Source organism: Halichoerus grypus, chromosome 6, assembly GCF_964656455.1.
Source record: "Halichoerus grypus chromosome 6, mHalGry1.hap1.1, whole genome shotgun sequence".
Taxonomy (NCBI): Eukaryota; Metazoa; Chordata; class Mammalia; order Carnivora; family Phocidae; genus Halichoerus; species Halichoerus grypus.
In genome coordinates this window covers 128,824,430-128,850,846 of record NC_135717.1, presented here as the reverse complement: position 1 = coordinate 128,850,846, position 26,417 = coordinate 128,824,430, and the positions used below count along the sequence as shown (strand labels likewise).

General features: G+C 37.8%; 1 protein-coding gene across 1 annotated transcript in view; it reads right to left on the bottom strand.

The window, feature by feature from the left end:
* LEMD3 (LEM domain containing 3) overlaps nucleotides 1-25,346 on the bottom strand; it is a 64,640-nt gene extending 39,294 nt beyond the window's left edge. Inside the window, exon 1 of the mRNA XM_036094127.2 lies at nucleotides 23,774-25,346. Within this exon, the coding sequence (XP_035950020.2) occupies nucleotides 23,774-25,310 (1,537 nt within the window). The 5' untranslated portion in view covers nucleotides 25,311-25,346. The remainder of the gene's footprint in view (nucleotides 1-23,773) is intronic.
* Nucleotides 25,347-26,417: the final 1,071 nt, after the last annotated feature.

Here is a 26,417-nt window from a genome sequence, read left to right as displayed (position 1 = left end):
ATTGTGGATGTTCTCCCACTAGACTGTCCTACTGTGAATTTCTCACGACAGAGACCATGTGTCACTCATATTTGTGTGCCTGGAGCCAAGCATAGTACTATACATATAGTTAGTGCTCAAAAAGTTCTGGTTGTGCTATCTAGGTTAAATCCACATTTCTTTATTCTACCCCGTGTGTTAACACTGCAGAAGGCTGAGAAGGGTACGTTCAAAGCAATTGGGAAGTGAAGGGGACAGGATAACAAAGAAAGCTATAGAGCAGAACAATTATTCTGCTGAAAGAATGCTCTGCCCTTTGTATCCTTCTAGATTTCTGCCTCTTGTCTAACAGGCTGAGATACCCGAGAGTGTATCTTAAATGCCAATAACATACTTTCCATCCTATACACCTTATGTTAAAAAAAACTGTTCCCCAATTTCCTATGACAACCACTAGCATTTCACAGCATAACTAATTGGCTATAAAATCACAAAAAAATAAAAGGACACATTAAAAAGGACATAAGGAAACATGTGCGGTGAATAAAAAGTTAAAAGGACTTTATTACGAATTACAAAATATTTGAATACATCAAAATGTATAGTGTAGATTCATGGCAATACTGTGCAAATAACTAATTTCATTGTGTGGACTGTACCTAAGCACTTGTCTTCAAAGCCTTTTGTTCATAGTATTATACAATTTTTTTCCTTGTTGATTTGTCTCCTCGTTCAGCATTGCACTTTTTTTTTTACACTAAAATATCTTCCTTCATTAAGAGAGGTATCAGTTCATAAATACTAGGATGCATATTTGTAAATAAGCTCCGTATTGTGTTGTGAAAGCCTTTTATGCCGTTGTTTCTTCTTGGCATATTGTCACATATCTGCTGATAGATATTCCAAAGTTTATGGGAAACATGGGTTCAAAACTCTGCACCACTGTACAGACAATGATGAGGGCTGGCTAAGATTTAGGTAACATAAAAATGGGACTACTGGGTCAATGGAGAAATGAAACTAAACTGTCAAACCAAACTGTCAGCCAGTTATTTATCTTTTATGGTAAAATTACCTTATTATCAAAATGCTTGCTACAAAGATGCTTATAACAACCACCTAGAACCACAACTGTCACCTATTAAATTAACAGACCTATTGAGTTAACAAGTAGCCCTAAGATTAAGTTTTATAAAGAAAACTCCATCTAAAAACAGCAATTTTAAAAAAAACAAAAGCCCTCATTTCTAAAAGCAGCATCTTTTTTCTAAAGATTCTTTTTTATTTTTAAGTGATCTCTACACCCAACGTGCAGCTTTAAACTCACAACCCCAATACCAAGTCTTATACTCAACCGAATGAGCCAGTCATGCACCCCTAAAAGCAGCATCTTTATACATCTAATTTTTCTTCCCCAAATCGCTTCAGTATTTCAAACACCACATGCCAGTGTCTTTTATTTCATCCAAACTGCCTACAATATTTAATGGAAACCACACATACTGCCACCCCTAGTGAAAATATTCTTTCCCCCCCCCCACCCCTGCCGCCAATTGGGCATTTATAGAGAAGAAACCATATTCCAAAAGCATCCCACAGCAAAAAAGTGCCACCTCATCTACAAGCCTCTTTTCTAGGCATGGACCTAAGAGTAAATTATAGTTCTTACCCCTCATCCTAAAGCAATGATAATGCCACACTGATATTTCAAACCTTCCTCTTCTGTCCCCTAATCGGCACAACCTTGAAGCCATTTCAGACCTAGTACTGTCCTCCTTTATATCCTACACCCCCAAGAGCTTCTCTTATTTTTTTTTTTCTCAAAGCCTCCTGGTTTCACCATTTCTCCTTCAATTTTCTTGTTCAGATTATGTCAAACCTCAAATATACCAAACTTTTCTTTGTAAATGTCCTTCATATTTTGACTTCTCTTCCCTTTAAGCTACCCTAATGACTGTAAAACTCAAATTGCTAAAAACGTTTCTTTAATTATACTACTAGATCCCCCAAAATCATCAAATGATTTCCCATCAGATTTTTCTTCAAGGAAGTAATTCTAACCTTGTGATACTCTATGTACTTAGACACACAGTTGACTCTCCTTCTCCAAACCTCTCTTTCACATCAATTCCAAAAATGTTAATAGTTTTAATGATCCTTTAACTTTTCTTCATTCTCTTACACTGAGATCAAATTCATTAGCCATTATGAATGCCCAGATAAAAAGGAAAAAATGAAGTGTATCAACCTACAAATGTATTCACAAATATATGTTTAATGTTGATCAAATAAATTGCTATTTTCCTCAGAAAGGCTCCATTTTGGTCACTCAATGGCAGTAAAAAGAAGAAAAGCCTGTGGTGCCCAAAGTTCTTTCACAATTCAAAAAAAAAAAGCTTTTCATTTAATAATTATTGAGTAGTTTGTGCTAGGCACTGGAAATGTGACAGTAAATAAAATTTTAAAAACTCCTTTCCTCAAGGAGCTTAGGTCAAAAGAGACAGGTACAAATACATTTTAAAAATATACAGTATGGGGCGCCTGGGTGGCTCAGTCGTTAAGCGTCTGCCTTCGGCTCAGGTCATGATCCCAGGTCCTGGGATCGAGCCCCGCATCGGGCTCCCTGCTCCCTGCTCGGCGGGAGGCCTGCTTCTCCCTCTCCCACTCCCCCTGCTTGTGTTCCTGCCCTCACTGTCTCTGTCTCTGTCAAATAAATAAATAGAATCTTTAAAAAAATAAATAAAAATAAAAATATACGGTATGGCAAATGGTTTTAAGCGCTTTGGAGGTAAAACAGCAGGAAAGGTGCTTGACGTGAGGGAGGAAAGCAGTATTAAGTAAGATGGTCAGAGAAGGCCATACTAAGAGGACTGCATTTGAAGAGAAACCTGAAGGAACATAGGTAACAAGCCATGTGGATACCAGAAAGAAGACGTTTACAGACTGAAAGAACAAGAAGTATACAGGCTTTGAAGTGGTAGCATGCTTGCCATATTATTCCTGGAAATGTAACAGAGTGGAGAGGGCAAACAGCAAGAAATGAAGTCAAACCAGTAAGATTATTTAAAGGAGTCAGTAGGTACAGATAATGTAGGGACCTTGGAGACTCTTAATATATTACTCTGAGCAAGAAATCTCACAGAATTCATTTTATTCAGCTTATGCTTTAAAAAAGAAAAGCCCATATAATAAGGGTTCAGGCCAGTCTCTCAATTAAGTTTAAGAATCCTAAGCATTTAGAAAATAAATGATCTGCTGTTCATGACTCAGGAAAACTGAGGAAACAGCACATTCAGGGTGCTTTCCTCCTGCTTTCTCGAGAAAACGGACTCCAATTTCAGTCAGCCTCGACATTCTTCTGTTCTGAATACCTGAAACTGTCATCAATTATCAATCAGTATACAAAATATTCTGCCAGGAGGAACTGAATAGACATTTTTTGGTACATGAATAGGTGCTCAACATCACTCATCATCAGGGAAATGCAAATTAAAATCCCAGTGAGATATCACCTCACACCTGTTAGAATGGCTACCCTCAAAAAGATGAGGTAACAAGTATTGGTAGAGGTAGAAAGAAAAGAGAATTCTTGTGCACTGTTGCTGGGATGTAACTGATGCAGCTACTTTGGAAAACAGTACAGAGGTTCCCCCCAAAATTAAATAGAACCATCCTATAATACAGCTAATCCCACTTCTGGGTATATATAACCAAAGGAAATGAAAACAGGATCTTGAGGAGATATCTGCACCCCCGTGTTCACTACAGCATTCTTCACAACAGCCAAGATATGCAAACAACCTAACTGTCCATCAACGGATGAATGGATAAAGAAGATGCAGAGTGTGTGTGTGTGTGTGTGTGTGTGTACACGTACACAGGCACAATGGAATATTACTCAGCCAGGAGAAAGAAGGAATCCTGCCACTGTGACATGGATGGATCTTCACAGCATTATGCTAAGTGAAATCAAGTCTGACAAAGACAAATACTGTATGATATCATTTATATGTGTAATCCAAAAAAGCCAAACCCAGAAAAGTAGAATGGTGGTTACCAGGGGCTGGGCAGTGGGAGAAACAGGGAACTACTAAGGATATAAATTTCCAGTTATAAGATTAACAAGTTCTGAGGATCTAATGCATAGCATGTTGATTATAACTAATAATACTGAAAGTTGCTAAGAGAGTAGATCTTAAAAGTTCTCAACACACAAAAAAAGTGGTAATTATGTGACAGGATGGAGGTGTTAGCTAATGCTATGGTAGTAATCATTTTTGCAATACATAAATGTATCAAATCAACACACTGTATACCTTAAACTTACACACTGTAATATGTCAATTACATTTCAATAAAGCCAAAAAAAAGTTCCGCCAGGAAGACACTGAGCCTTCAATCCTTCTGGTCTTCTTCAAGCCTGAATGTTTGTCCTTCTCCTTCATTCTATCTTCAAGGTCCTGCGTGCAGCTCTGCTACAGTCATGAAGAATGACTAACCACCGCAGCTCCTTGTGACCTTCCCCTTCTCAGAACCACAATGTATTTACTATCAGTAGCTCTGCTAACTTATAATTTAACTATTTGTTGTTTGTTTCCTCCCCCAACAAGACTGCAAAATCTCTACCTATCTCAATGCCTTGCAGATATTTGATGCTAAATATATACTGAATGAATAGCAGCTTGAAGGCATACTGCAGTCTCCTAGAATAACAGCTTCACCAATGCCAAAGGGTTACCATAATCCTGATTACTCTACAGCCTTTTCCTTAGAATAAAAAGGAAATTATATTTATTAAACTCTTGGTAGATTCCAGGAATACTGATGCCATGTACTCAAGAGGTAACTTTTACCACTATTTTAAAGCAGGTATTACTTCCATTTTTATGGACAGAAAAACAGATGCATGATGAGGTTAGGCTGCCTCCTTGCAGGAAACAGTTTTAAAAGCTGGGATTCGATCCTACACCTGACTTCAAAGCCTACATTCTTTTCATTATATAAAGAACAACTACAGAAAAGAAAATATTTGTTCTATTTAGTTTAAGGAAAGCATTCTTCTCTAGAAATGGAATTATTAAACTCTAATCTCCTTGTGATGTAATGCATGAAAAAAAGGCCCAAAATGAGGATAAGGAAAAGACACCGCTGTTGGAGAATACACTGTTATCTCTTAGATATGGAAAACTCTTCAAAACCAAGTTCTCTAATTGCAGTCCAGGCAAAGATTTCCGTGATATATCAAAATATAAAGTGACCCATGACCACCAGGGGCAGCATTAGTCACTCCCCTTCTCTCTGCTGCCATGGCATTTTGTTCATAAGACTACTATAAAACTTCTCAAAAGGCATCAGTTTAAAAAAAAAAAAAGTCATAATTTTCTGATTTAGTACTACATCTAAACAATTTGGCTTCACCTTTCAACAAAAGATATTCAAAAACATGTATCAAGTACCTACTATGTGCCAGACAGAGATTAGTTAGTCGTAGGAGATTAAAAATGAAAATATATAAGCCTTGTGTCCTCAAGAAGTTCAATCTGGAGAGCGGTAACTGTAGACATGCACTTTCAAAGTCAGTCTCTCATAATTTTTTTTAAAGATTTTATTTATTTGACAGAGACACAGTGAGAGAGGGAACACAAGCAGGAGGAGTAGGAGAGGGAGAAGAAGGCCTCCCGCGGAGCAGGGAGCCCGATGTGGGGCTCAATCCCAGGACCCTGGGATCACGACCTGAGCCGAAGGCAGACGCTTAATGACTGAGCCTCCCAGGCGCCCCCAGTCTCTCATAATTTTAAAACTCTATGACCTTAAGGCTAGGTTTTAGTCTTTGGAAACATCCAGTCATCTAGGCACAGTGAAATTCAGCTACCTAAATGACCAATCGTCTCTGAGTTGTACCTCTTTGTAAACATACATTCAAGTTCTCAAATCCCATCTTCTAGCTTTAGTGGCTTAAACAGAGCATAATTATATGTGAAGAAATGGGGCGTAGGGGGCAAATATTTCCAACAGCTGCAGAACACTGCACCTGTGTATGTGGCAAACACTTCTGCATTTCACCATCAGCCGGACTGATCTAAAAATGGACAGGGTTAACAAGGCAGCACATTCTTTTGCAACATAGTCCATTGCCCATTTGTTCTCTGAACGTTCTCCAATTGTTTCATAGCTCTATTAAATATACAGTCATTCTAAAAGACAGGAACAGTTTATGTCAAGTATACTTAATAAATTACTATGAATATTGATATTAAATCAGCAATCAAAACAAAGTTTTGACAAAAACTGGCTACTACGAAACTTGCCTAAGGTAAACTCTTGTACCACCCTTGCTCTACCCATAAATAACTTTTCCATTTTAACCCACCTATCTATCTGGATTTACAGAGTACAGACCTAGATGGGGATAACAAGTGAAGAAAGGAAGGAGGGCAAAACCTCAAAAGCTTCTCCACTTCTCAGATCCTATAGGAATCTCAACTTTTCACCTGCCCTGTTTTAAGGAAGGCAACAATGTGTGCTGGTTCTAAAAAAGCTATTCTTAACAAATAACAGACATACACCATGATTTTATAAAATCAAAGGGGCTTTAAATGTGGTAATGATAGTATTAAGAATAAAATAATGTGTCCAAGAAAGTAAAAGATCAAAACATAATTGACAACAGACTTATTTGTTTGGTTCTTATTTTTCATCCCTGTATGATAAAGAACAATTATGGTCTCTTTCAACTTTGTCATCACTTGAAAATCTCTTATTTGCTCACTATAAAAATGAAGATTTCATGGGGGGGGGGGAGATAACAGACTGTAAATGGGATTTCTTGTCTTTATCCAAGCACCAATTTCACATTATAATTGTACCCCAAGTTTGGGATCTCTGTAACAAAAGCCATAAGAAAGACTTCTAACCATAGACTGTTCACCAAGTATTTATTGAGCATATTCTATAAACCATGTTATGAGAACACAGTGCTTAAAGACTTAGTGAAGATAAACGAGTAGCTATGATATATAACGTAAATCAAGTGCTTCAGGAATTCAGAAAGGGATAAATAATTTCTGCCTAAAATATTTTTGAGCCTTAAAAACAAATCAAGAGTAACAAAATGGAATGAACTACTAGAAAATGCAACAATGACGAACCTCAAAAATATGCTGAGTGAAAAAAGCCTCACAAAAGAGTACTCTATGAATCCACTTATATGAAGTTTTAGAACAACCAAAACTAATCTATGGTGAAAAAATCAGAACAGTGATTAAGACTATTGATATGGCATGAGGAAATTTTTGGAGGTGAAGGCTATGGTCTGTATCTGTAGGGATTTAAGTTGCACAGCTGGATGCATTTGTCAAAACTCATCTGACGGTACATTAAAGATTGGTACATCTGACTGTATATAAATTTTACCAAAAAAAACCAAACAAACAAACAAAGCACGACCCTCACTCTATAGTTAACAATATGCATGACATAGGTAAAGATTAAGTATCGTAATGTTTTCAACTTACTCTGAAGTACATTTTTTAAAAAGACAGAATGATGGATGGACAGATAAGATATATAATAGGATATAGGATAAGAAATATATAGAAGATATATAATAAAGCAAATACAGAAAATGTTAACTGTAGAGTTTAGGTGTGGGTATATGAGTGCTCACAGCACAACTCTTTCAATTTCCAATTTCAAATTTTTCATTATAAAATGCTGGAGGAGAAAAGTATTAAAAAATGTTTGATGATGATGCAAAAATCCTAAAAGAGAATCGGTAAAAGATCACTTCAATACCTAGAATACATTAGGTAAAATCCCTAATTTTAAATGATGTACAAGAAAAAAACATTTTCTTCCTTCCAATTCAATCTAAATTCTTAACAAATCGAAAACCTGAAAAAGAAAACTTCCTCTTCCTTTGCAAAAAAACTAAAAAAGTTACTGTAATGCAAAGGGGTTTTTTTTGGTTTTGCTTTGTTTCAGAAAGACCTGGCTGATTTAGTCTTATTTTTCAAAATTCATATAATTTACATTTACAAATAAGATTTTAAATTATCTTTTGTACTAAAATAATGTCAGAAACTTGGCATACAGAAAAACAGCCATAGGAGCTGGTGTCTAGTAAATGTTTCATAAATATTCAAAATTATTTTCTAATACGCTTCACTATTGAGTTGGAAGTAATTCATAGACCAGGGATTTTAAGACTGACTTTAATTACTAAATTTGAAAGCTAGATGACTAGCAAATCAAGAAAATATCAAAATACTTCACATTTAAGACATTTTAATGCCAGTTGTTCCTTCCCAAAATGAACTCTGATATCTTAATAGAGAATCCATAACTCGAGATCTGACAGAATTATCAATTACTGAATCTAGTAATTAAAACTGAAGTTCCCATTCAAAAAACATGTTTAATCCAAGAGAAGACTTTTGCACTTCAAGAAAATTCCAAAACTTCCTCTAAGACAAAATATAAAGTTAATAATGAATCTCTCCCCACCCCAACACATACATGCCCCCAAGTCTTAATGGCTCAAAACTCCAGAGGGAAACAATTAGGCTGCTGTCTCCATCTAATTTTGTCAACTAAAAGACACTCCTGTAGTTTGCCAATGTTGAGAGGAAAGGTAGTATAACACATTCAAATAAACACAAAGCAATAGATCTACTTAAATTACAGAAGCTTCATCCTATTATACTGCGCAAGGTCCAAAAGTCTGAGTGATCTGCTTTTTCAGTACTTTCACAGATCTCTTCTTAAAAAACCCTTTTTGCACATATGCCAATTAAAGAATTACACTACTGCATGGTGACAAGTGAATAGAAAAATAAAAGCAAGTCAACCCACAAAGGTTAGATACAAACCTATAAATAATACCAAGCACCTGTGCAACAGATAACTTGGCACCCAAACGAATTTATGCTAATGCAATACTGTAATTTATTAAACATGGTGACAGCTCACTGTATTAAGAGATTTTAAACATTAACTGTTACACACTAGAGACTGTCTCTGACACTTCCTCAAGGTTTACACTGCCAAGAATAAAGTGGAACTGTATTATAACAAGGTCTGTTCTGAAAGAATATTGCTAAATGAGAATCTGGAGATCCAAAAGGGATCTGTGATACACTGTACAACCTATCCCCAGTGCAATCCAATAAAGCAAAATGCATTTTCCATACAATTAAACACAAGAGGTCTTCTCTTCTACTTAGTAACACTCTCAATCACAATGTATTGTGTCTAACATTGTAAATGACTAGAGATAACTGATGTTGTGTCACACAAAGACAATATGCAGATAAAAAAACTGGAGAGAGAAAAGCTACAGTGCAATGATAAGGTGAATAGTACTAAAAAAATGTAAATGATAGTTCTCATTCCATTTTCCTAAGAGGGACAAGAAGTATACTTCCCTTAAAAGGAAAAAGGGCATTATATGTATAAACAAAGCAGAGAGACTGAAGTATGATCAAAACAAACATATAAACTGAATTTGGAGCTTAAAAGGAAATCCCCACCATTGGCTTTATAACCAATGGCTTAAAAATTACATCTTGAAAAAAAAAAAAATTACATCTTGACTTATAGCTCTGGAAAAAAACCAAACAGAAATGAAAAGTCGCTTGGGAAATAGAGGTATTTAAATATGTCATCATTAAGTCAAAAACAAAACCATCGGATAAAACAAAATGTAAGCAGTTATGACATGTGGTAAACTAGGCTAAATACGACATTTTGTTGTTGTTGGTTATAATATACAGAACTTTAAGAATAAACTCATGCTTCCATATGAACACAGTGGACAGAAAATACAACATACCCTGGGATCATATCAGATTTTTCACCTAACATCTAACTTCTTAGATGAATAAAAAGTTCTCTCTTCACACTGAAAGGCAGTGGGGTAAAATGAAAAAAAAAAAAAAAAATCACCAGAGCAAGGAATGTTAGCTCCAACATTTATGACTTGTGATCTTGGGCATTCTAGTAATCTAATGTAAAATGGGATGTTTTGTGACTATGCATAGAGATACTGAGGGAGTGAGAGGGAGATTAATAAATCTGAGTTTTTTCTCCTTTTCTCAATCCTAACATGAAATAAACAGTACTCAGTTTACAAAATATCACAGTATGTCACTACTCCATTCCTCATTTATCTCTGCCCTGGAGCTAGTGGGAAGAAAGGACAGAGTTCTTGGAAAATCTGTGAGTTTGGACGAGACGAAATGGAAGACCCCAAGGCAAAGCTCCCTGCCAAAAATTTTTATAATGCCTGAACTTTTTACTAATTGCCAAAATTTTCATTTATCAGAGATAGAATCTAAGTTAATAAAGGTCTTGTATTTAAAGTACAATCACCTTAAGAAGATTAGACTTTTTACTTAATGTTAGCCAGTCAGTCACAGTCATTTGAACATTACAACTGATCCCGACATTTATTATGAATGTCTTAAAAACAAATTCTAAAATAACCAGTATATTTTCCTTACAACATGCTTTAAAAGCAATGGTTCTCCATTTTTTAAGTAAAAGGACCTCTTCGTTTTTATCAAGACAGTCAGATCCCCACAATACTATTCTTAGTATTCACTTACCAAGAAAACATGACAAAATGCTACCATGAATAATTATTTGTATTCTAACCACAGCAATATTAATATACAGTTGCAAAGAATACACAATGGGGGGGCAAATAATTTGTTAGGTCCTCACTTTGTAATAGGTACAGCACCCAAATGTTCTCAGCCCGTGTTAAGTTAAGAACTACTGACATAAAATCTAAATGAGAAATGCAGGCAACCCAACTACTATACATATAAATATGAAGGATGATTTAGAGAGGCAGAGCCAAGCTCTGATTCCATACTGACTCAATCCTCACTAAAGATAATGATATTATCAAATTTTATCATAAAATCATATGATTTTTATTATCAGAATTCTACAATATTATGAATTTAATCAGATGGTTTCCCCTAACATTTGGCCAAAAGTAACTGAATTAAGGGAATAAAAGGAGTTGAAATTTGATAAAGGAGAGGATATGTAAAAGAGGAACGCAGTATAGTACAATGGTTAGAGGATGAGCTTTCAAAACATACTGCTAGGGTTCAAACAACAACCTAACTCAATTAACTCCCCTCTCTGACCTATAACCTTGGACAAAGTGATTAACCTAATCCTCCACTACAGCCCTCGCTTGTAAAATGTTAAAAATGCTTAAGAAGACTAAATGTTTATACCTGCTAAGCAACCAATAAATGGACCTACTCTTTTATTATAGGGCATTATGCTTAGTGAAATAAGTCACAAAAAAGACAAACACTGTATGATCTCACGTATATGTGGAATCTAAAAAAACCAAACTCATAGGTATAAAGAACATACTGGTGGTTGCCAGAGACAGGGATAGGGGTGGCGGGTGCCTGGGTGATTCAGCTGGTTAACCATCCGACTCTTGATTTCAGCTCAGGTCATGATCTCAGCTCAGGGTTTTGAGATGAGTGCTGGGTGTGGAGTCAGCCTGCTTAAGATTCTCTCTCCCATGATGTAATGTATGGTAATGAACAACATAAATAAAAAAAAAAAAGATTCTCTCTCCCCCTCTCCATCTAACCCTCCCCCCTGCACTCCCTCTCTTAAAAAAAAAAAAAAAAAAAAAAGGTAAAGGTGGTCAAAAGGTACAAACTTCCAGTTATAAGAAGAGTAAGTCCTGGGGATGTAATGTACAGCATGGTGACTACAGTTAACTTCACTTTCATATTTGAAAGTTGCCAAGACAGTAGATCCAAAAACTTCTCATCACAAGAAAAATAACTATGTGTGGCAATGGATGTTAACTAAATTTACTGTTGTAATCATTTTGTGATATATACATATATCAAATTATTACGTTGTACAACTAAAACTAATATATAATGTTACATGCCGATTATCTCTCAATTTAAAAAAAAGAAAAAGATTTGAAGTATTGAGCACTTGGATGTTTGGTCAAGATTACAGCAAAACAGCAGGAAGCTTAGGCCAGTATAAGAACAAGAATTAAAAGATGAAAAAGTATGACAGATGTTGGAGAGGATGGAGAGAAAGGGGAACCCTCTTACACTGTTGGTGGGAATGCAAGCTGGTGCAGCCACTCTGGAAAACAGTATGGAGGTTCCTCAAGAAGGTAAAAATAGAGCTACTCTATGACCCAGCAATTGCACCACTAGGTATTTACCCCAAAGATACAAATGTAATGATCTGAAGGGGCACATGCACCCCACTGTTTATAGCAACAATGTCCACAAGAGCCAAACTATGGGAAGAGCCCAGCCCAGATGTCCATCAACAGATGAATGGATAAAAAAAATGTGGTATATATATATGTATATATATATACATATATACACACACACACACAATGGAATACTACTCAGCCTTCAAAAAAAATGAAACCTTGCCCTTTGCAACAACATGGAAGGAACTAGAAGGTATTATGCTAAGCGAAATAAGTCAATCAGAGAAAGACAATTATATGATTTCACTCATATGTGGAATTTAAGAAACAAAACAGAGGATCATAGGGGAAGAGAGGGAAAAATAAAACAAGACAAAATCAGAGAGGGAGACAAACCATAGGAGAGTCTTAATCATAGGAAACAAACTAAAGGTTGCCGGAGAGGAAGGGAGGGGGGAGGGGTGGGGGGGTTACTGTGTCATAGACATTAAGGAGGGTACGTGATGTCATGAGCAATGGGTATAAGACTGATTAATCACTGAACTCTACCTCTGAAACTAATAATACACTATATGTTAACTGAATTTAAATTTTTCCTAAAAAATGAAAAAGTATAAGAAAACATAAAAAGTCAAAAATAAATTTGCTTCCTCATCCAACTCCCACAGAAGACGAGCCACTGCACTGAGGACCCAAAAGTTAAACCAATGCTTTATCAGTGCTAAAATAGGATACAATTTTAAATAGGCTTCTATGGGCTAGCCTGGGAGCTTAAGCTTAAAAAACAGTGTAAACATTTCCAAATTCAAACAACCATCTTACACATGATCTGGAAGACAACCCCTTCAAAAATTAAGGACTGCCCATTTTTCCTTTTGGAAGCAAACAGCTTGACTTTGTGAGTAAATATTCTCTAGTAATCTGAATGTAATTCAAATAATTTATTCAAATTCATTAAGGACATGTTAAGTATAAATCTACCCTGAAATAGCACCTTGTAAAAGAACTGAGATAATTTTTACAATTCAAAGAGCATGATGAATAAGAGCATCCCAAAATCTTTCTCAAAAGGCAAAATACTGAAACCCTTAAAATTTTTCTTATGCCAACAAAAGCTTTATTAGTCATTCTGTTTTCATTTTTCTAAACAGGAGCTAACTTTCCCCTTATCGCCTGGGATGGTCATGTGACAGAATCAAAAGGCCATCCCTCCCTCCTACATGTCTAGTTTGAAGAGCTGTACAAAGCAGTTTACAATAGGAAATGGTGAGAAGAAATTAAAGGAATATTCCCAATAAGAAATGAGTGAGAATTTAGGGGACATCACTTCTACTTTAAGCTAAGAAGTCCTTTATACCACTTTATATCTTTATACCATCAAGCATGGCCATTTATCCAGGGCAGGTAGGTAAGAGATTTAGTTCTGCCACTGCTCAGCTATTTCTAATTCACTGTAGTGACTTACGATTTAATTACTCCATTATTTGTATTATATTTCTATTAGACAGCTCTGGTCTAAACAAATCACATCTTTGATACAGTTTCAAATGGGAAATGGGATGAAAATTTCATTATGTGCTTCATATCAATTATCTAGGAGACTGAGATCCTAATGCACTTTAAATTCCTTATAATTTAAGTAGCATGATTTTAATATCCTGCTTATCAAATTCATTTTCTTATTTTATGCTCCCCAATCTCTCGATTACCCCATTCAGTCTAAGCCTATTCACAGGGACACACCTTATCTTCCCACTTCTGTAATAACAGTGCTCGTGGTAGCTTACAAACTTGCTGAAGAACAACATGTGAAAAGCCATCCTTCTCTACCAGCTGCACACGTTGTCTGTTCTTCAGATAATGTTAACAGAAGCTTACTCTGAAGACCCATCGACATTCCCAAGAAATGTTTTTCTGTCTCAAATTCACTACTATATTTTGCATTAAGGCAACATATCCCATCTCTGACTCTCCTATCAGCGAATCAACCTTCTAGTGGTCAACAAGAGTAAAATCTAATTTCAAATTGGGCTTCATTACCTATTAAATTAACATAACTGCAAAAATAAGAACATTCCTTTTCAGCACCCAGAAATAAAGCACTAATGAGGTAATATAAAAAGATGACTCCTTTTATCTGCTCGGACAGCTTGAGAGTAAGGCTGAAAGATACTGATGAGGATTATAAATTTAACGGACTCTTCTATTACTTACTAACATCACTGACAAGATGTCATACACAGTGCTGACCATGTGTTTTTTAAGCAGACTACTGTAGCTGGGAAATTCTAACTTAATGTATTAAAAAATACAGTTATGTATCACTTCAAATTTCTCCAAAGCATTTCCATAGACATTATCACATTAGTTTCCTACAAAAGTCACTGGCTAGAAGTTGATTTTATTCCCTAATTTGACAGATGCAAAAGCCAAGGACCAGAGGTTATAAGTGACTTAACTGCCCAAATAAAGTTAGTAGGTGAGAAAAGATGCATTAAAAAAAAAAAAAAAATCTGCTGCCTAGTGGTTAGATTGTGGACCCTGAAATCAGATCATGGGTTCAAATGGCTAGTTCCAAAACTTAGTAGCTATGGGATACTGGACAAGTCACTTGTAACCATATTCCATCTACATTTCAGTTTTCTCAGATAATATTAGTAGTTCCCCTCATAAAAACTAAGATAATTGCCCATACATAGAAAATTCTCAATAAATCCTTTTATCATTTAAGGCTTTAGAATTTGAAAGAAGGAACATTTGGAGATGACATGTTTTAAAAACAGGACTTTTTGTCATAAGCATAAGAATACTTCTAGAACATCTTGAACTATAATCATAAACACTTCATACTGATAACATTTTCATTTTTGGCAAATTCATTCTTCACGTCTCCTTTTTTACTTTTTAAAATATTTCTAAAAATCTGCAAGAAATGAAACCTTTTTTTGTATAGAGTATACACTGTGGTAAACTTTATCATAGGGCATATTCAAATTTGCAGAAATTAATTTTTCAAGTTATGTTTCCTAAGTCACAATAAACAAATCTTAAACAGTATTGCATGGTAACCAAATCTCAATTCTGGGGGATAGCTAGTGCTTAAATATTTAGGAGAAAGAAGCGAATGCCACCACAATGTAGGAGAAAGGGAAGCAGTGTATGTATCTGGGGGAAGAGCTTCACTCCTATAGTTCTAGAAAGTATATACTCATCTTCTGATATTATGTGGCACATAGTAGGTGCTCAATAAGTAATTTGTAAGTGGGTGAACTGGATGAATGAATAGGAGAAACTTAATTTTGCTTCAAGTGAACTAAATCAAACAAGAAAGCATCTGTGACACCATGGGAGGTACCTTATAAACCTACAAAGTCATTAATCAGGCTGACCAAGAGTCTAAGCCAGAGCCCAGGGACTAGAAAAAACAGTTATTCTAAGATTTTCCCCCCTCTCCTAATTAATTTCAATGACCCTCTGTATATGGAGGTTTAAAAAAGTATATCTAGGTGAATTCCTATAGAGCTTCCTTTATTAAGTATAAAGTACTTTCAGGAATTTGCCATAATCAGCAAATTCCTTTTGTACACATATACATATAAAAGGTTATTTCTAATTGCAAAACAATATTAATGTTCTGCTATGTGTTAAAATGTTCAATGCTCCTAAACCACTTTTTCCTATTCATGTCACATTCAAGGCGGGAAGCAATTGTTGGTGCATATTTATCACTCAATTAGTTCAGGACAGCTGAACTAAACTCTTGCATAGCTTTGCACCCAAGCCTTGTTTCTAAATGTTAGCTTGCAGTTTGATATCATTGTAAGCAAAAAGCTGTGGCCATTGAGCAATAAATCTGCTACCCAGACAAAAACGTAGTATAATTTTAAATCTATACCTCTAGAACTAAAGAAAAAATTAAGACACCATAAAAGTAAATATATTATGGCTTCCACATGATCTGTTATCCTATTTTCAGACATTATTATCTCCATTAGTATAAATTTTTATAATCCTTTTAAAAAGTTAATTTCCTTAGAAATAAATTTTCAAAGGAATGATGTCAAACAGGTAAAATTTAACTATATAAAACAAATATTAAAACCTAAATACTTTCTTCCTGGTCAACTCGTTTAAAAATTATTTTGACAGTGTTAATAAAGATTATTAAATAAATCAAGATTTTTTTTTTAAAACTATCACTTGTGAGATTCAGGTTAAAGCACACATTATTAAAACAGCAAAGCAAGGTTACTGCTCAAATATACTGCTACTGGTTCACTTTAAAATCTTTTAAAAATAAATTCTGAGTATGGAAGTCAAAATCTAAAATTATCAAACAATAATTGTTATTAACAATTTCCACAATTAGTATGAGGTTATGTTCCCAAATTAAATGGTAGCTATTTTTAGAGTAAAATAAATGTAAGATTAAAATAAAGATGTATCATTATAATATAATTTTCATAAAGAAGTTACTACTACTACTTGTTTTCCATATATTTAGGAGATTTCCAATACTTTAAGGTATACTTCATTTTTAAACTACTTATAAACTAGATTAAATCTCTTTGTGCTGATGTTATAAATTTCTTTGCAGTAAGGTTCCTTTTATTTATATAAAATATTTTTCAGACAGGTAAAGTTAATATAAAATAATTAATGAGCAGGAAGTTAGTTTTAAAACTTTACAACTCTACTGAGAATCATGAAAACATTTGATTTTTTTTAACCTTTTTTTTTTTTTAAAGATTTATTTATTTATTTGAGAGACAGAGAGAGTACAAGCAGGGGGAAAGGCAGAGGCAGAGGGAGAAAGAGACTCCCCGTTGAGCTTGGAGCACGACATGGGGCTGGATCCCAGGACCTGGAGATCGTGACCTGAGCCGAAGGCAGATCCTTAACCATCGCCACTCAGGCACCCGAAAATATCTGATTTTTAAAAAGTATCCCTGAAATTACAGAATGGATCATTTCCACTGAAAGAAATAAAAAGCATAGAAAAAACACATATGAAGTTTTTTTTTAAAGGAGCAAAAAACTGGAGCACAATTATACTATACTTAAAGGTCTTCACATCTTGAAAATTGAACAATGGAAAAACATAAGTTTTAAAGTGGTAATAATGTAAAATAAGAGGACCACTTTACCCACCAGTTTTGAGACTACAAATCTTTTAAAAATTAGAAATAGTATCATGCTTTACAGTTTTACATATTATAGCTTGCATTATATTCCAGCAGATTGACCCACTCATATATCAATGAATTAATAAGTTAATCTAAAACCTTAAGTAAGGGGCGCCTGGGTGGCTCAGTCGTTAAACGTCTGCCTTCAGCTCAGGTCATGATCCCAGGGTCCTCAGATCGAGCCCCGGCATCGGGCTCCCTGCTCAGTGGGAAGCCTGCTTCTCCCTCTCCCACTCCTCCTGCTTGTGTGCCCTCTCTCGCTGTCTTTCTCTGTCAAATAAATAAAATCTTTAAATAAATAAAATAAAACTTTAAGTAAGGATAAATAGTCCCACATGATTCCTAATTGTTGCCTGAGTACAAATTTATACCTCCTTGTCCTAAAGTTGTTAGATTTCATAGATTATTCCGGCATTTCTAGGATTTCATGCATTAATCTGCTTCGCCCATCCATATCTTTCATAATTTTCTGGATAACAATAATGGTAGAGAACATATACACAGTCCTTACGTACTTACACATGTTAAAAGGCAATCAAGCAGAGTGCTTAAGACACACTATCTGAATCCAAACACTGCCTCTGTGCTTACTAGCCACATGACCCTGGGCAAGTTCAACTTTCTTCATCTACAAAATGGAACAAATACCTACCTCATGAAGGTTAAATAACAAAACTGTCCAGCTCAATGCCTGGCACATAATGCTACACAGGGTTAACTGCTGTTACTAGTATTATCATGTGTCATGTACTGAGCCAAGTACTTCACATGCATCATTCCATTTAATTCTCACTTAATTCTATTTTACAGATGAGGATACTGAGGTTCACAGTGGTTCAGCAACTTTTAATAGAAAAGCAAGGGCCAATATTCAAACCCAGATCTGCCTCCTTAATCCAAGCCCTGGTATCTATGCCAATTTTCTCAAACTAGGCTCCCTGGATATACTCATGGGGAATTCACATGTTTTCACTCTGATGATTTTTATTTTAAATTATTCTAGAGATAATTTTCAAATGAAAGACATTTCCACAGAGTAGATTTTATTTAAATCATCAAACTGGGATATACAAATATTCTGGTGTTCCCAGGAATATTCTTCGAGGCCTAGAATTTTTTTTTTCCTTACAAAATAGTCAACTTTGAAAAACTTTAAATGTAACATTCAGCTTTCATTCTTCAAGAATGAGGGAAACAACTATTTTTCAAAATCCTTATGCCTATTTCATTATACACACCAAGTTTTGGAACAAGTGGCTAGTCTAATTACTTGGAAAAGAATATTTTTTTTTAAAAAAGCAACTATAAGGACGCCTGGGTGATTCAGTCGGTTAAGCATCTGCCTTCGGCTCAGGTCAGATCCCAGGGTCCTGGAATCGAGCCCTGCATCAGGCTCCCTGATCAGTGGGAAGTCTGCCTCTCCCCCAGTTCATGCTCTCTCTCTAATAAATAAAATCTTTACCAAAAAAAAAAAAAAAGATCAACTTGATCATGCTAGTCTTCTGCTTAAAAACCTCCATGGATTCCTACTGCTCAACTTACAGAATCAAGTCCAAATTTGGAAACAGAGCTTCTGATCATTTGAGGCTGATCACGCTCACAGTGAATTCTCCCCTTTTACAAAAGGGTGGGATTTATCATCTAATATCTGATATACTTCTTAATCATTTTTGTGACTATTAATAGTGGAGTGGAGGCTTCCGCAAGAATGAGATTTCTTTTGCATCCTTCCCAATACTGAGTATTGTTAGATACTGAGTAGATAACCAACTACTGAGTTGATGATGAGTTGATTCAGTGCACGTAAAGTGGGTATCTGATATGTGATCATTTTCAATAAATATTTACTAAGGAATGAACTTGTGCCAAGGACACTGATGTGACTTGGGTCTACTGAGCAATTCCCCTATGCCAGGCAACAACACTAAAAACTTTACATACATTACCTCACGTAATGCTTATAGCCACCCTGACGCAGGTATTACCATCTGCATTTTTAATATGAGGGAACTGAGTTATCTTCTAGTAAAGTCACAGAGCAAGTATAAGAGAGAAATGAGAGTCAAACTCAGAGATGAGTGTAAAGCCTGTGTCCTTTACCAGTATATTCACTTCCTCCTACAGAAATATTTCCTTAAGGAACTGTAATCAAACTGGCACAACGGATGTACACAATTATAATACTCTATAATAAATGCTGTGAAGGATGTATAAGATCTTATTTGAGTATACCCAAATTCCAGGGTAAAGAGGATGGGAGTCAGGGAAAATATCCAGAGGTGACACTTTTAAGAATGAATAGCAGTTCAAAGAGGAAGAAACAACCTTCCCAAAGAAGGGAATAATGTGCAAAGGCATAAAGGCACAAAATTTCATGACATATTCAGTGAATACCAAGCAGTATCCAGAAAGCTCCAGTTATCCGGAAAGTAAAATGTGGTAAGAGGAACTGGTAGGAAATGAAGCTAGAAAAGCAGGCATAGTCAGATCATGAACAGTTTTGCCGAAGAATTTAGATTTTATCCAATGAGTAAGAGAAAGCCATTGAGTAATTTTAAGCAAGAGAGTGAATTACTGCATTTGTGTTTTAGAAATATTGCTCTGGCACTGAAAATGGATTGAAGAGCTACACAGCCTAGAAGCAGGAACACCTGACAGAAGACTAAGCAGATCAGGCAAAAGACTAACTTAGAGCAACAATGATGGAGAAAAAAAGATTCAAAAGACAATTGGAGGTAGAACTACAAGACTTAGTAACCAACTGGATTGAGGTTTGAGGTTTGGTAGGAGAATGAAGGAGAAGAAGGAATCTAGATAAATTCAAAGTTCCTAGCTTGAGTCCTGGGTAGATGGAAGTGCTATTGACTAAAGCAGGGAACAGAGTAGGGGAAACAAGGTGAAAGGAAAGCCAATGAGTACAGAGGATGGGTACTTCTGGAACATCCAAAAGAAACTGTCCAATAAACAAATAGGTAAGTCTAGAACTCAGAAGAGAACATTTAAGGCAAAAAGAGGTATTAGCCAGAAACTATACAAAAGGATAGAACCAAAGACAAGAGTCCCAGAGACCACCAATATTTAAAACACAGACAGACAGGAGTAAATGAAAACTGGGAGAGAGTAGTGATACAGAAGTCTGGAAAGGAGAGAGTTGCACAAAGAAGGGAGTTATCACTGTATTGAATGGATCAAAGAGGCAAAGATAAGAACTTTAATGCCTCTCTTGGATTTGGCAATTGAGTAACTTGTGACTTGAAGCAGAAGTTACAGAGGGATGGATGGTAAAGAAAGCTAAACTAGACAGGGGTTGAGTGAATGGCAGCTGCAGCAAGAGATAACAATCTTGGCTGAGAGGACAGGAACAGCTGGAGGAGAACAGAGGGCTGAAGAACATTTTCAGGGTGGCAGAGATTTTAACATTTTTATAGGATGTTCTCATCCTTTCTAGGGACCAGTGGAGAGTGAGATTTTTAAATTATGCCTTGTACTTAAACTTAGTATATAGAAAATAACTCGTCATACAAGGTTAAGTGAAAAAACAAGTTGCAGGATATGTATATGTATGACATCACTTTAAAATAAAATTCTGACTCCTTTCTGTGGCCCTCAAGGCCTACAGGTCCTTTATGACCTGGCCCCTGCCTACTTCTGACTCCTTCATATGCCATTCTGCCTCATTCACTATATCCCAGCCACAATGGCCACTCTATTCTGATGCTTCAACTTGCCAAGCCGGTTCTTGCCCCAAGAGTTTTGCACTCGCTGTTATTTCTGCCTGGAATGCTTTTCTCCCTGTCAATGGCTAGTTCCTTCAAGACGTTCAGGTTTCAGTTCAAACATCACCTCCTTAGAGAGGCCTGCTCACCTGTAATATTCCGTATCCCTCTACCCCCGGCAAAGTTACTATCATTAACTTGTATTAGCAACTATCACTCTCTCAAATTCTTGTTTGTTTACTTGTACATCTCCCCTCCCCCCACCCCCAGAAAGCTTAAAATGATGCTTGGCACAGAGTAGTCACTCTATTGTTGAATGAAAATGTACACAAAAACACACATATATATGAACATATGTATTTACATGAAAAGCATTAAGAAAGTTTTGAGAGGTATTATCTGAACTTATTTATACCAGGGGTGAGTGGGAGACAAGAAGGAGAGGTATACAATACCCATTCATTTTTTGCTTCATAGGTCTCTACCCACATTTTCTACAAAAATCATGTCTTTTATAATTGGAAAACAATTTTTATATAATGACCACATGAGCCTAAGATAGTCAATCTATTCTACATCTCCATTTTCTTTTGCTGGGTTGTCATGACCTAATCTCACTGCAAGCTGATCCTTAAGTTGTTTTGGTAGGACAGTTCAAAGTTAGAATCTTGGGATCATCTACTCCAACCCCCTAGTTTTACAGATGAGGAAGCAGAGACTTATAGTAATTTAATTAATAAAAGTAATTTAATTAATAAAACTAGGGTATTGATAAAAAATTTTCAAAGACCAAATGATTAAGAACTATTTAAAAGGCTAATCTACATAATTTAAATGACAACTAATAAAAGCTTACTAAAGCTTACTCTCATATATAACCTACAATCTTCTGGTGAAATTATTACTCAAAGTAAAACTATTTCCTTAAGCACACTATTTGACCAATGAACCCTATGGTTAAGCTCTGGTTAACCATTATACTATGACAAAGGATTCAGAATACATAAATATAGGGAGGAAAATTATTCACCGTTAGGTGTGCAGACTAACTGAATTAGCAGGCACTTCTTTCCACCAGGGTATACAGTAAATCAAATATATAATATAGTTAAGGATTCATTATACTTTGATTCAAATTTCTGTATCAATGTCTACAGTGTATTTTTAATGGAATAAAAATTAAACGCTGAATAAGAAATGCACTACTAAATATTTACAGAAATGACTTAACTATTTCTCTTTACATACATACCGTAGTTTACCAGGAATACAACAAATTTTATCTAAACTTCTGAATAATGCCACTTTATGTAAAGTTATTTAATAAACTATCTCATTTGATCCTTACAACATGCCCATAGAGAGCAGAAATTATTACTCCTATTTAATACAGAAGAATGAGGCTCAGAGGTTAAGGAAAGGGAAGCTCAAACTTGCTTACTCCCCCTTGCTCAAGGTATCCTAACCACTCTAACCTACAGGAACGCTCTTGCTCAACTCAAGGCCTTTCTTCTTATCATCTCTGCCCAGCATGCTCTCCTGTCTCCCTACAATGCTGTCTCCTCCTGCTTCAGGTCTCACCTCAAATAGTAGCTACTCTCACCATCTCTCAAGTAGCCTATACCAACTATTCCATCCTTATTTCCTTCACAGAACACAAAATTATCTGTACTTATCCTCTTGTGTTGAAGGACAGAAATACTCTGATTTATCCTATAGCATAGAAGATGATGCTGGGCTTACTGAATGAATGAACACACCACACCTGCCCACAGCGCTTTAGAGCAAGTAAATGGCAGGGCCTAAAAACCAGTACCAGATAAATGGTAAACTCCTGCCCTGCCCTACCGCTACTTTTTCACTGGTGTGAGGGAAGATGCTTTGGCCTGGGCAATCAGTTCTTTTTTAAAGATTTTATTTATTCATTTGAGAAAGAGAGAGAGAGAGCACACGCAGGGGGAGAGGCAGAGGGAGAGGGAGAAGCAGACTCCCTGCTAAGCTAGGAGCCGGACGCCGGGCTCCATCCCAGGATCCCGAGATCAGGACCCTGAGGCGAAGGCAGATTCCTAACCATCTGAGCCACCCAGGCGCCCCCTGGGCAATTAATTTTGAGCTCTGTCTTCCTACCTTCTATATTCGCTCACGTTAAAGGAAATACAGAAACTATAGAAAATACAGAACTACAGAACTTAATATTCCAAAATATTTAACTGGAATTTCAAGAGCTCTTACATTGCCTTTTAGAATCACAACTGAATTTGAAAAAACATCTATGATGTTCCATAACAATCAAAATACTTCAAAATTGTTAATTAACTGGCATCTGCACACATAGTTAATTTAAGGCTAAAAAGTAAATTTAAGTCACACACATAAATGCATTTTACTAACAGGCTTGTAACATTTTGTTCTTTTAGAAGATGCTCTGAATTCCCCAATAGACCATACACAGAAATTTTAAAACCAGGCATGGGGCTATCGTTCTGATAATGGCAATAATGTTCTTTCTTAAAGAAAGAGGACACAAATGCACCTGATCTGCTGCCGTGTCACTATGTTCTTGCAGACAGAGGTCACCTCGTGTAAAATGCCCAGTGTGGTTACAAGAGACCCCTAGCAACATCCCCTTTGTTACCTTACCCAGAGGGTTTAATACTTACTGCTGAGCCCTCCATCCTCGGATACTCCTGTCCCTCTCATTCCTAGGTAAGTCAGTCCCAATATTAGGAAAAACAAGCAGGCAGCAGTTAAGAGAAACATCGACAAGTAGTGGGCACTGAAACCCCCTGTAGGGGACACCTCCTCCCGTTTAAATTGCTGGAGAAGTTCCTCCTCGGGTTCGGCAAGCTTCGGTTTGTTGTATGTGTTTTTCAGGTAGGTATGATTGGAGCCCGTATGATTGGAGTGATTGATCCTGAGTGAACTAGAGGCAGCCACCGACGCACCGGGAGGGAGGCTGTTGGAAAAAATCCTGGGGGAGTCCACACCGAAGGCCCCACCGCCGATATGATTATTGGTTTTAAGAAGGGAGCCTGTGGACGAATCCAAGGTTGGGTCCATGTCAGTCAGTGGCGGGGGCAGGAGAGGGGCCAGTTTCTTAGCGTTGACACGGTACCTAGGAATGGGGCTGGAGTCCAGGGGATCACACCCTCCTCCCTGCTCCGCCGCCGCCGACTCTTCGAGGTTTCGGCTCCTGTCTAGACTCCCCGCAGCCGCCGCCCTGTCATTCATCGGGATTCCTCCCCCTCCCTGAACTGAGGTCTCCAGCCGGCCGCCGGCAGATTTAGCAGTCAGCGAAGAGAGAGGCTTACTATGGCTCCGTCTGGGCCGATGCCGGGAAAGGGAGTCGTCCTTTAATACCTGTCTGCTGGAGGCCACGTCGTCGTCCTCCTCTTCCTCCGAGTCCGAATAGTTCTCCCGGCAGCTGTAGGAGAGAAGCCGGCTGCCATTCACGGTCCGGCTCGCCCACAGCGGCTCCTCGGCCTCTGGGTCCCTGTCCTCTCCGTCGTCCCCCTCCTCCTCCTCGTCCTCCGCGGCTCCATCTCTCGCCGACGGGGTCTGCAGCTCGGGAGCCGCCGGCCGCCTGGCCCCCCACCACGAGTGGGGCTTCCTTCGCTCGGCCGAGTTGCTGTTAGTCACCTCGCTGGCGGCCAGGGGCGCCGACAGCGGCTTGAGCCCGCGGTACTGGAGCGAAGCCCGGTCTTTCCTGCCGCCGCCGCCGCCGCCGCCGCCGCCGCCGGCCTGGTCCCGGGGACTGGCCTCCACGTCCGACTCGTCCGAGCTGAAGCCCAGCAGCACTTTGCTGCCAGCCGTGGGGGCGGCCGAGGCGCCCCCGGGCCCTCCCAAGGGGCTCTCCGGGCCCGAGGCCGAGATTCGGCCCAGGCCCCCAGGAGTCCGCAAGTAGGAGAGGTCGCCCGAGACCGGCCGGACCCCCAGCCCCGTGGCGGCCGCCGCCGGTCCCGCCGCCGCGACGGCGGCGGCTGCCGTGTTATTGTTATTACTGTTCCGCGTCTTGTTGCCGCGGCCCCCAGACCGGTGCTGCTGCTGCTCTTCCTCTCGAAGCTTCTTCAGCTTCTTGAGGTAGACCGGGCGGGTGCTCTCCGTCACTGGGCCAGGAGACAGGCCGTAACGGCGGAGCTGAGAGAAAAGCTCCTCATCCGAGAGCTGCTGAGGCGCCGAAGCCGCTGCCGCCGCCATTTTCTCTCCAGGGTGTTTTACAAGCTCCGCGCTACCGGAAGTGACGCGCCGCCCTAGACCCTGAACTAGACCGGGCTGCGTCGCCCTCCCAGCGCCACGGGCGCCTTGACCAATGGGAGGCGCGGGAGGAGCTCACCTGAGCGGGAAAAGGCCACCTGAGCGGCGCGCGGCTCACCAGGCGGAGAGTTTTTCCCATCCAAGTAGTAACCAGGCGCACTCTTCTCCCTGCTTTCGGTCGCCTTCTCCCGCAGTTCTCTGTTGTGCCCTTCCAAGTGCATTTCCTGGGAGCTGCGTCTTCCTAAACCATACCTTGACCTCTTCCCAGGTTCCTGCCACCGGACAGTAATAATTGAAAGGAAATACGCCTTGAAGTTCAAGGCATTAGTTTTCTTCCCATCCAGTTCCTGCTGCCGCGGGGAACCTAGAAAGATTAAAAGAAATCCTCACGGCCAGACTAGATTGGCAATTTCCCTGTCTGACTCCTGGTTTCTTTTCACTTTGTCTTCCCGCTTGACTTACAAAAAAAAAGAAAAAAGTGAGTTTCTCTCGCTGCTCTTTTTGAGAAGCCTCTCCTCTATTACAAAGATAGAGTAAACCAGTACCAATACAATTTTCTTCCAGAGTAATGGTTATTCATTCTTTAGTGGTTGTAAGGTATCATTTTTTCCCTTTTAAAATCTGGTAACCTCCTTAGATGGTCATTTTTGTAATTGAAAGCACTTATCATTTACTTCATTCTGTGACTGAAAAAAAGACAATACTCCATCCCATTTCCTTCTTGGTACTTTTCCAACCTGTGGTTATTGTTAATGAATATTTTTATGTATTTGTTTTTTATATTATTTATTTAATTATTTCTTGTCTTATTCCTTTGAACTGTAAGCTCCACGAGCAGAGGAACCTTGCTTCTATTATTAGCAACTTTATTCCTATGGTGCTTCGTAGTAGAAGTTCGAAAAATATTTGTTGAACTAATTAATGCATTGCAAAGCTAGGATAGTATGAGATGGATATTTTGACATGGGAATAGTGGCAAATGAGGAGAAGAAACCTGAACACAAAATCAAAAACCAGAAACATTAAGATCTGGGTACACCACCTAATTTA